The sequence below is a fragment of the Penicillium cosmopolitanum genome (genome assembly GCF_028827165.1).
Source record: "Penicillium cosmopolitanum strain IBT 29677 chromosome Unknown utg000012l:1.0-3308103.0:1.0-3310761.0, whole genome shotgun sequence".
In the NCBI taxonomy this organism is placed as follows: Eukaryota; Fungi; Ascomycota; class Eurotiomycetes; order Eurotiales; family Aspergillaceae; genus Penicillium; species Penicillium cosmopolitanum.
This window is the reverse complement of record NW_026622682.1, coordinates 2,421,638-2,432,799: the sequence shown is the minus strand read 5'-3', so window position 1 is coordinate 2,432,799 and position 11,162 is coordinate 2,421,638. Positions and strand designations below refer to the sequence as shown.

Sequence of the window (11,162 nt, the reverse complement as noted above, 5' to 3'; positions counted from 1 at the left end):
GATGCTGTACTCGACTTCGTGGATGCCCACTAGTACTGGTGGCTACGTGGGTACTTGGTTTTTTTCTCTTTTTCCTCGCTGTGATTTGGCGAGCCATGAGCGCGAAGCTTGCCAATTTAGACGCTTACTGGGCTGCGAGGAACGCAGGATACCCTATTTTTATCAACGGTGGTCAGGATGAACCCTCACGGCAGAACTTGATTCAAACATGGCGGCTGTCGGTCAATCTTCCTCGTGCGCTATTGCGAATGGTCAACCAGGGAATCGCATATCTTTTGTAAGTTCCTATCGCGCTGGCTGCCTACCTGAAACAAAAGAAGACCTTATCTGACTATTTTATTAGGATGATTGCGGTGATGACGATGAACGTTGGATTCTTCTTCGCAGTGCTTGTCGGGTATTTTGTCGGTGAACTCATTTCTGGTCGAGTCAGTCGGGCTGATTATGGGAGTTGATGGGACGGACATATCTTGTGGAGAGCGATGTATAAATGGCAGGATCTCTAGAGAATAACTGGTCGACATGTACCAAGTGATACAACTAACAGGCCGATCAATTTTATAAATACTATCCTTGTAAGTCGGCGTTTTTCTCTAGGGCTTCTACCGGGCTACCTACCTTTCTAGGCTAGTCCTTATTGAAGAGAGCCTTCCGGATACCGCAGGTCGTTGATCGCAGCAGCTCGTTAATAACATTATTATTGTCTGAAATATGATACTGTTGCTGATGCAGCTCGCTTGCATACCCCCAAGGTTCGTGACTTTGCTGCTGGCGCCCGCGACTATGGTGCTGCTCTTATTTTGCGGCTGCCGACACCGGTATTGGGGCTCACGCCACTGTTAGGACAAATGCCTCTACTAGCAGGCACACCGTGGCAGGTGCCCGTACTACTCCTCGCTCCAGTACTGCGTCTAGTGCCCTTGTCGCTAGTCAAACCTGTACAACGGCCTATGTTCCTCCTGGCGCCTGTGTTTCGACAAACACTCGTGCTGCTCCTTTCACCCATATCGCTCCTGGTGTCAAACATTAGTGATAGTCTATCGATTGTCCCTGGCATCCATGTCGCTTGTCGCACCGGCGCTGCTTCTCACAAACTGACTCCTGTTTCCTCTGCGGTCAGAATTCACGTCGCTCACACTCCAAACTCCCGACATCCAACTCTAACGACATCCTGCCAGCCTGAGAAAAAGCTGCCTTCCCTTGAACAAATTTTATGGACCCTGCATATGAATGTCCAGGCTATGAACAAGTACAGTCTTGCTCCAGACTCCCAATACAATAAGCGGAAGGTGCCATACGCATCACCAAGAAATAACTCTTGGGAGGAAATCTTCTCGCCAGTCTTTGTAGGTCAGGCTCGGCTTTACCTGCTTGCGGAAAGGAATGGGATTGAACTGCTTTGCAAGCATGCTGTGGCCAAGTTGAGTGCGACTTTGAAAATTTCATCCTGTATCCACATGGTCTCTCCGCCATTATCGAGCTTGTTCAGTTCGTTTACGCGAATACCTCTTCCAACTGCGCCAAAAACCCCTTGAGGGTCTTGGTGACATGCTATATCATCTCAGCCCTGGGGAAAATTGGCCATTGTGACGCTTTCAAACGGCTGTTGATGGACGGGGGAGACTTCGTTGGCGACTTTTGGGAGACAATGTGGAACATGGAAGGTTCCAGCCTGATGGTTGCTGTCAAACCTAACCTACCTCATGGGCCGTAATAGAAATCATCATTCCCGAACCTGAACCCTCTTTGCCGGGAAATTTCTGTAACCATTTGAATCATCAGCCGAATGATTGTTAATGATGGGGCCTTTTGTCGATCAGTGTCTATTTTGACTATGCGCGATCGTTTGTTCATTGTTCTCCGCTCTTCCCTGGCAATTTCAACTTTGTCTCCCTTAGTTCCACTGAGTACTAATTCTAGTGTGCGAGAAGAAATTCTCCCTTTTAATTTTGAACATTCTCTTCTAAAAGCCTAACTTTCTATCCGCGTTATTCCCTGGCTGGTTCATTCAATAAAATCAACAGAATTCTATACATTGTGATTGTTTCATATTGGACATAGATGGGAATACAGCTGCATAGTAGTATCAATTGACCCAATGTTTCTGGGATCGTCTCAAAAGTAGTACTGATACTAATATTCATAGTATGAGGCTCCGCTTTAGGCGCTATGCCAGCAATACCTATACAAATTCCTCGATCGTCAAAATCATAGCCACTGAGTATATGACTGCCAGTGGATACCATACCAAATAGTTGAGTATTTCTGAGACTAGAGGCGTCATGTTGGACGCCGGAGGCTTTTTCAGTATACCTCCGATTCGTTCTTTGCTCTAGCATTCCTTTCGTGTTACACATACAACTATCTTCATGGCTGTATCTCTCCAGTACTCACCCTCCATTTTTGAACATTATTTATATCTCCACGCTGAAACTTGTGCATCATAGCGCCAGTCAAGTAATTCCTTGTCATAAGTAATAGTCATGTTATATAAATTATGACACTCTTCAAATATGGATTCTGCATTCAAATATGTATAGAGAATCTTGGCAGAACGGTTGTGCAAATCGCAGCTCTTCGTGCTCTCCGCGTGAGGTTCTGGGCAGTATTACCTGGATCGTTTCCTGCCCTGGAGTTCGACAACAATATCGGCAACCGCCATTCACTTCAAGTTCCTTCCACATCACGCCCTGGTCTAATTTTCCCTAACCCTTCAATATGGCGGCTCCTTCTGACAGGTAAATGAAGTTATAACACCCGTCATACTCTATTGTCGATTGTCTACCCTCAGTTGCTCCACTGCTGAGGGTTTGACGCTGCCTTTAGTGTCCATCTCTAGTCAAGTTGGTAGGCAAGGCTTGACAGCTTTGTTTCGTGATTATCATTGCTTATCGCCATGTGGCGGCTTCCGGTGTTCAGTGGGCATCAGGCATACCTGGCTAACCCCTTACGTAGTACAGCTCTAGCTTACCCCTCCTCTGGACATATTCGCCATGACCAATAGCTCCTTTGGTGACAATGCAGATCAACCTCGTATCATCGACCCATCGGAAGCAAATTGGCAGGATGCCCCCACTCCTGGTTTACCTCTTTTTGTGGAGGGTTCAAATCCGCGGTGGACCACCGCTTTGCAGAGAGAGACAACTGCAGGCCCGAAGTCTGACGGTCGATCACTCTGCAGTTTCTTGTGTGAGCCTTTCTACCGTAGCATGAAGCGCCTCTATCGGGTCAGGGTTTTTCATGGTCTCATGAGTGTCCGCACCTCCCATCCGATCTTTTCTCAATCGGCTCTGTTATATGCTTTTCTTGCCTCGACGGTGTGTTACGCCGTGTTCGGAAGTTCCAACCCAAGTGCTTTGCTGGATGTTCGGAATTATAGACAAGGCTGGCGAGAAAGCTGATCAAGGGAAGATGGTCAACGGAGTTCAACATTATCAGTGTGATATGTAATCTAGATTCATGCCGTCTACCGAGTGGCTAGGGTCATTTAGATCCCCTTGTGCTAACATCCATAAATGAAACCTATCAAAGTATTTACCATGAACAGTAACGCGGAGCCACCCCGTACAGAGTCTTCTCTATAGCGCTAAGTATCCTTTATCTTCCGCCCCTCCTGGGATGAAGATAGTCGCGCCTTCCACTCCTCCACCAACCCCGCATAATCCCTCGGTCGATGCGGAACAAACAAACCTTCCCACCACGACTCCTTCCTCGCAGTCCTCAAGCCCAAATCCCCAAGCAAGAGATCCAAATACGGCATGACCTCAAAGACAAAGTCGGCAGTCCGCACCCCATGGCCCGCCGGGGAGCGCAGCGCACAGAACTCTGTGTGTAGTGCTGTCTCGCTAAATATTGACTCCTTGTCTTGATGATGATGGTGAAGCTCAGAGCCGTGGTTAAGGTAGACCAGCGCCCACAGGGCTTGAACTTCGGCAACAAAGGATGTGTTGAACGTGGTTACGGTCCCTAGGAAGGCGATGCTATGGTCGTCCCATAGTCCTGGTGGGACAATGAAGCGCGCGAGACGGAAGGGGTGCAGAACGGTTTCATTTTGACCCTCCACATCCTTCGTGTGGTAGGTCCTGCTCTCTGGGCCTGTGTGGAGCATGGGCAGATGCGTATATATGTCTTTGCGAGCCTGCCAAACGAGCTCCTGATCAATTGGGTCCGCAGCCCACGGGAAGCCCATCTCTTGTTCGGTTCCATCTGGCAAGAACCGAATGCCTGGAGATACTTTCCAGCCTGTGCACAGGATAAGTGCCCTCGTGTCAAGCCTGTCGCCGCCGTTGGACAGAACGACTTTATAAGGCTCTAGCCGCTCAACATCGGCAATATGCACCTTCACCAGACCCCGCCGGATCAATCTAAAGAAATCACCCGGGAAATTGATAATACTCACCGCGGTCCCCATCCAGATAGGCTTAAACCAGGGTCTTAGCTTCGCCGTCTCCTCATGATCGCTGTATCGATTGACCCGAACCATATCCCACTCCAGGCAGGCCCAGAACAGACGCACAATAATACAGCCGAGCCATGTCCCATGTAAGAAGTTGCGTATCGGGTGGCTCACCCAGACACAGGGGCTGAACCAGCCCAAGGCACGCACGAGAGGGAGGCTTTCGAGGAGGAGGTTGAATGGCGAGAAAACAGCGGCCGGGCTCACCCACGCGGGCCCAGTCCCAGAGGCTCTAATGACCCAGTTGACGCGGTGTCCCTCTGATGCGCAGGCGTAGACGGTGTCCCACGCGGATTTGCTTCCGCCAAGTACCGTTATTGGTGCGTGGTCGTCACTGGCGCCTTCATGTTGGTCGCCTGTGTTGTCATTGCTGGGTTTAGCGAAGATGGTGTCTTGGTAAAGGGCAAATTCTTTTGCGTGGAACAATGGCGCGCCGAAAGATTGCTGGCCAGAGAATGTAGGAATACGCGGCTGCGAGGTAAGGCCCGTAGCGAGTATCAGTTTCCGCGCCCGTATAGTATTGCTCTTCTCGTGTCCTGGTTCTGTTGTTGTTGTGCATTTAATGGCCCACTCTTTTCCCCCTCCATCATCTCCCTCGCAGTATTCCACGCTGTCAACCTTGCAATTGAACTTAATTTTGTCGAGGATTCCGAAGTGGGCAGCGTACGCTTTCAGATATTCATGCATCGCTCTACCTGACATATGCTCACCGGGTTTAACTAAACCGGGAACGTTGTCCCTCATAGGAAAGTCACCATATTCGTATGATCCCAGTAGGTTATTCGTTCTGAGTTCCGCATATAAGCGTTCCTCTGCCCAGACACCCCCCACTGATGCGGCGGAATCCAGAACCACCAGATTGACACTGAGATCGAGCGCGAGTGCTGATTTGGCGGCCGCGAGACCGTGCCAGCCTGTCGCGATCAATTTTTAATTGTGGTTAGCTACAGAAGCTCTTGATGAACATACGGGGTAAAAGAGTCTAAGGATATGAGAGGGGCGAATTTACCAGCGCCAATTATGGCCAGGTCAGCTATTTGCGTTTCAATTATCATTACTGGACCTAATCGCTTGGTTTTCGCTCCACTTTAACAGTCCTTAAATTGGCATTTGTTGAAGTGAGTACTTTGGTAGGTGCATAGGTAGGCGTCGGTTTGTTATTACAGAAGAGAGGCAGGGTGTCAGCCATCTCCACCGTCCCTCTATATAAGTAGTATTCTGCTTAAGGCGCCCAGTCAGCAGCCACCACGGTGGGGTCTCACCGTGCCAATGTCTGGCCTAACAGTGACAGCGGCATCGAATATGACGCTAGCAGAACACGGACCGGACGCCGAGGCAGTGAGTGTGGTACTTTTACTTAATGTAAGTATCTGTCAACATACATATATGTGTGTGCGAAACACCGCACTTAGCGTGTATACGGGAATGCATGCATAAGCCTCCGAACCAATCAGATAATATATTTGATTGACTGATACGTAGTCTACGATGGCGGCTTATGGGACGCGGCTATTTTTGGGCATGTAACGGTACATGAGTATACTTGCATCAATGTTACTATACAAACCTGGAACAAAACATTAATTACGGAGATATCTATATAAGGCTTAACGTGTCATGTGATTAGGGTTTGAAATCGTTAATCTATGTTTTCAATATGGAATGCAATACTGGTCGCTACTGTACCTACTTGCTGATGACGACCTAATTTTTGCCATACGTCACCTCTACAGGTTCTTGAGTAGATGGTTCTTTCATTCAAAATAACAGCCTTCAGTAGGTGGCGTTCGTAACAAATCACTTCAACTTAAATAGAACGACCAATAACGAGAGATCTTCATTCGAGTGAAAGAATATAGGACCCTTCGTGGCCACAATTTAACATGTGTTTTTGACAGCATCCTAGAGTACTGGTAGTTCATGGTATACGCCTTAATTCTGCTAATCCGGTGAGCCTGCTCTCCCGTCAGCGCCCATATAAATTGCTCGACCCTAATATTTTCGAGCAGTGAACTTATATCTGGGTCACAAATCGCATACTATAATATCTCTGGGAGGCCGGAGGCGTCATGTCGCACGGAGACTTGATACTCTATTCACGCCGCTATATCTACTAGTAGTAATTCTTTGAGCATGAGCATGCCTTTCATTCTACACAATGCCTCCAGCATCTTATCGATCGTTTCCTTCATCCTACATTCGTAATTATTATTTCTCATATTGACATATCACCGCTGAACTAAGTACTGCGTCGTTGATGACTGCACCCAAAGCTAGCGGCATAGTATAGGCTTAGAATAGTCTGCTCCAAAGATTGGTAGAGAACTGGTAAAAGCACTGTGCCCGGTTGTAGCTATGAACGATCGAAGTATGGCAATGATAGTATTATGGCTGGGGCAACTTTGCATATGGTCTTCAGCCTATTTACCTGATTTTCTGCCTGGCGAGGACTGGCCAGGGGCCGGCGCCAATATTGGCAAGAGCAGGTCACGTCTTTCCACCTGGGCATATCACACTTTCGTCTGCTACTCCTTCGCGGTTCTCTCACACAGTAAATGGTTTTACCTATCTTCAATTAAATCGCCAAAGATTCGGCATGGAGACCGTGTTACGGAGGCAAGTGAACTGACAGCAGCAGTGATGCCCGATTACTGAGTAGCTAACATCCATATAGATTTCCTACGTTCACTTTCATTGTCGGGCCCGAAAAAAACGAAATAGCAGTTTACTCAGCCGCGTTCGCAGGTCTCTCCCAGCCCCTCAACAGACTTATCAATGGCTCCATGCTAGAGGCTACCACCAGGATATGCGATTGGTCGGACGTCGACCTGGATACGTTTCGCCGCCTGTCCGAGTACACCTACGAGGGGGACTATACACTTCCTCCTCATTGCCCGGGTACAATGAACTCCGCTGTTGTCCCAGGCCCGGAGATCGATGAGGCCAATGCCAGAGACACTGGGTTGTTCACGCCAGACTTTATCGCGTACTGTCGACTATACACCATCGCCGACAAATACTGCGTTGAACCACTATGCAAGCTGGCTGTCAGTGATTTACGCGAGAAGTTGCAAGTCTTCAAACTATATGAGCATAATTTCTCTGCAATTGTCGAGCTTGTGCACTTCGTGTATGCCAATACGCCTCCGAGCTACGCAAACTACCACGATTCTCTAAGGATCCTGGTAGTCTCCTATATCACATCAATTGTTGGTGTAATCGGTGATTCTGACACTTTCAAAGACCTAGTGTGGGAAGGCGGTGATTTCATGCTCGATCTTTTGGAGGCTACACACACATTTGGTGCCACCTAATAGCTGCTGTCAAGTGAAATCCATCCTGGTGCATTACAGGGAGAAGACAGTTCGTATCTCGGACTCTTTGGATGGCATGATGTGAACAACTAAGTTATTACGATTATGGTAGTTGTCTTATGCCTATGACACCCTCTTAGGCATCCTCTGCCTACGTCTATCTCTAGCTTCCGCCTCAGCTTCCTTCTTCCTCAAGTTATTACTTTCGTCTTACCCTTCATCATCAATCCATTTTGAGCAATTCAACCATACCCACGCCCAGGCGGGTAACTACCAGCAGTACTGCCTTGCCCTATTGTCGAGGCGCGGTGTAGTATGCAAGGACTCGAAATGAAGAGAGCTGGGCCATAATATTTGCGCTGAAATCGGTTACCCAAGGAGAGTGATAACATGGTGATATATCTAAGAAGTGAATTCCTTGGCACGTAGACCCTGGTCTAGGGGAGCAATTGGTTGCTCTAGGAAAGTCCATATGCGGGATAGGAGAAGCTGAATTGCGGGCTTATCTTTTTGTCTTTTTGCTCAACGGTTCGATCCTGCCTGTCAGCGATTAACTTGCTTCCTTTTTTTCTGTTTCCGTTGTCAAACCCTTTTTGTATACTTTGTATACTTGGGTCTTCTTGGTAACTACTCTTCCCGAGGGTCTCCTCTCTCATCCAGACCACCTCACCACCTTCCATCCCTTCCAGGGTCAGGCTAAATGTGATGATGGATGAAGAAAAATGAATTCTCGGGCAAAATTTGGTCTAAGTTGTTGGCCTGTTGTCATCCCCGCTGCGCCTTACTCATAACACATATCAACAAATGACAAGGTTGATGTTGTAATCCTAAAATCAAATAAGGGGGTTTCTAATAGAATGTGCCATGTAAATAGATAAGTAAATAATTTCGCTGCAAGAGGGGCACTCAGGCGCCGAGCGGGGGATATGAGAGGGGAACCGTAAACAATATCAATATCGGGGGAGATACCCTACGCAAATGGCAAATAGGTCTCCCAAAAAATAACCAATAAAGGCACAAAACTTCAAACAGGAGGGTCTTTCCGTCGTTCGCGTCGCTGCTACTTTTTTTGCGCACCGTAAGGAAGGCATGTAGTATTTGGATCAAATTGATACATGGACAAACTGAGTCGGTAACTAGAAACTTGACGAGTTACCGAGATCCTTTTCGAAAACACATAGGCGGGGCCCAACGTCATGAATGCTAACAGATCTCCTGCAACGAACATGATATTCCTGCCAATTCCTCGAAACCGGTCCACACATGGAGCTTTCCAGGCTGTCGGTTTAGCTGGTGGATCATAATATGTCATCGGATGGACGGTGGGTCCACCCAGCCACCGATCATCGTCAGGTAAACAACACTCAGGACGGATGTCCAAGGTAGAGTTTGAAGGAACTAATGGACCAATGCTGACAGGTGGCACTTGCATAAGAGTCAAGTTATTTGCCACACATTATGGACGGCTTCGCCAGACTCAGAATCGCATGTTTGTTGTATCCAAAATTGCGCCCGCAGCAACGATCTTAGGGCCCCAATCCACATGTTCACGGGCCACACACAAGATCTCAATGGTGTTCGCATCAACATGGTGGACTTCGATGAACCTTTTCCTGTGGGGCCATATACCCTCCACTCACGATGGGAGAGGATGATTGGCACTTGGTCAGAGGTAGTGTGTCTTCGCGAACGAGGGGATCTTCACGAACGTCATCGCTAAGACCTACAACATAGCCCACATGTCCACCTCGCGAACCCATTTAACCAAGCTACCCCTCCAAAGAAACAGCTCTTTCTACTCCTTCATTTTTGATTGAATTTCTCATTTCCAGACTACCACTATCCCCTAATATCATCTAAAAATGGCACCCATATCCGCCCGCGATGAGTACGCCGAACTCATGAAACACAACGGCGACGGCCACTACCTCTACACCCCACAAAAATACAGCCTCCTCCACCCGGGCTCAGTGGGATATTTCGACAAATTCGGAATCTGGACCCAAATCACCGATCTATCCGTGAAAGGCCAAGCCGAAAAAGATGGCTTCAAGGGCATCGACGACGATCTCGTCCTCGGCGAACCGGACGAGGCGATGTGGAAAACCGTCTCGTCCGGCAGCGAAGCAGAGACGAGTTTCGGGCTTGAGGGAGGTCTGTCAGGAGCATTGTCCGCCGCCCCTGTTGACGTTTCGGCCAACGCAAAGAATAAGTCTGGGTCTACTGGCAAAGCGGCTCTCATTACGACGGAGAAGGTCAAGAATCAGAGATTCACTGGTGCTCCTGGTCCCTCTATTGCGCAGTGGGTGAAGGATAATGCGAAGACTTTGGTAAAGTCGAAGTACGGGGATTATATTAAGGATTATGGACTCTGGGCAATTCATACTACTTGGTCGACTCCTGAGTGTGCTATTACCCTGGATAGTGCTCACAGTCGGGATACCAGTGCCGGTGTCGATGTGGGAGGAACTGGTCTTGGGAAGATTGGCGCTAGTGGATCGTCGCTGAAGAAGCTTGAATCTAAGGGCTGGCGGACATATGAAGCCAAGGAGGTAACTAATACATTCCCTTCCCCTCTCAACTATCGGGCTTTGAATGCTAATCCGATGCAGGCCGATCAGGGTCTTGTTGTGTCCTATGGTGGAGCGGGCTTCAGACTTCACAAGATCCAGATGTTCCGAGGTAACAATGTAAGTAACTGGCCTTATTCCCTTGGACCTTGGGAGCGGACTAACAAAATATTAGGTCCTGAAGCAGACCGAGAGAACAGCCGGAAACCCCGACGATTTCTACAAGCTCGCTTACGACGAGGCCGGGAACCAGATTGAACCGGAGCTCTACCGCCACGTGCGTGATGAGAATGGGGAGATCGTTGGTGAGATCAAGGTCGACGTTGAGGCCGAAAGAAAAGCAAAAGAGGAAGCCGCGAAGAAGGAGGCAGAGGGAGTCGCGGAAGAGGAAGACGACGAAGTCTTCATCTCGTCTGAGCCTGTTGGAATTACCGCTGAACAAGCTGGAGTTCCTGCGAAATTGGAGACCACCACGATCGACACCAAGCCTGCTGTTGGTGGCGTGAGTGACTTTAACAAGAAGATGGACGAGGCTCGCAAGATTCCTGATGAGGGGTTGAGAAAGGCTGAGATGCTCAAGTTGTTCAAAGCGAATGTGACTACCACCACTGAGACCGTTGTTCAATGAGCGGATCGTCGGTTGAGAGATACTCGGGGTACATCTTTCGTGCTTTGGTGGAAATGATGATTTGTATCTCTACTACTTACTGTACATTTTGGATGTGGAATAGTATAAATGATTGATATCCCACAGGCTCCTACGAAAGACGGACAAGTACCAGGACATACGTAGTTGAAACTGGGCAAGGCAATGGCTTGAAA

The 11,162-nt window shown here is 48.4% G+C and overlaps 4 protein-coding genes across 4 annotated transcripts; 3 read left to right on the top strand and 1 right to left on the bottom strand.

The window, feature by feature from the left end:
- Window positions 1–95: 95 nt before the first annotated feature.
- Window positions 96–455, top strand: N7509_013657 (copper transporter family protein; the record flags this gene model as incomplete). The annotated part of the gene is made up of 2 exons (XM_056638294.1): window positions 96–277; window positions 344–455. 2 exons carry the CDS (start codon window positions 96–98, stop codon window positions 453–455), a joined length of 294 nt encoding a protein of 97 aa, XP_056481801.1.
- Window positions 456–3,586: 3,131 nt separating this feature from the next.
- On the bottom strand, window positions 3,587–5,511 carry N7509_013656 (monooxygenase; the record flags this gene model as incomplete). The annotated part of the gene is made up of 2 exons (XM_056638293.1): window positions 3,587–5,370; window positions 5,466–5,511. The coding sequence occupies 2 exons, from the start codon at window positions 5,509–5,511 to the stop codon at window positions 3,587–3,589; spliced, it is 1,830 nt and encodes a 609-aa protein (XP_056481800.1).
- A 1,728-nt stretch (window positions 5,512–7,239) lies between these two features.
- N7509_013655 (uncharacterized protein) lies at window positions 7,240–7,770 on the top strand (the record flags this gene model as incomplete). The annotated part of the gene is made up of 1 exon (XM_056638292.1): window positions 7,240–7,770. One exon carries the CDS (start codon window positions 7,240–7,242, stop codon window positions 7,768–7,770), a length of 531 nt encoding a protein of 176 aa, XP_056481799.1.
- Window positions 7,771–9,632: 1,862 nt separating this feature from the next.
- N7509_013654 (uncharacterized protein) lies at window positions 9,633–10,968 on the top strand (the record flags this gene model as incomplete). Its single annotated transcript, XM_056638291.1, has 2 exons — window positions 9,633–10,460; window positions 10,516–10,968. The coding sequence occupies 2 exons, from the start codon at window positions 9,633–9,635 to the stop codon at window positions 10,966–10,968; spliced, it is 1,281 nt and encodes a 426-aa protein (XP_056481798.1).
- Window positions 10,969–11,162: the final 194 nt, after the last annotated feature.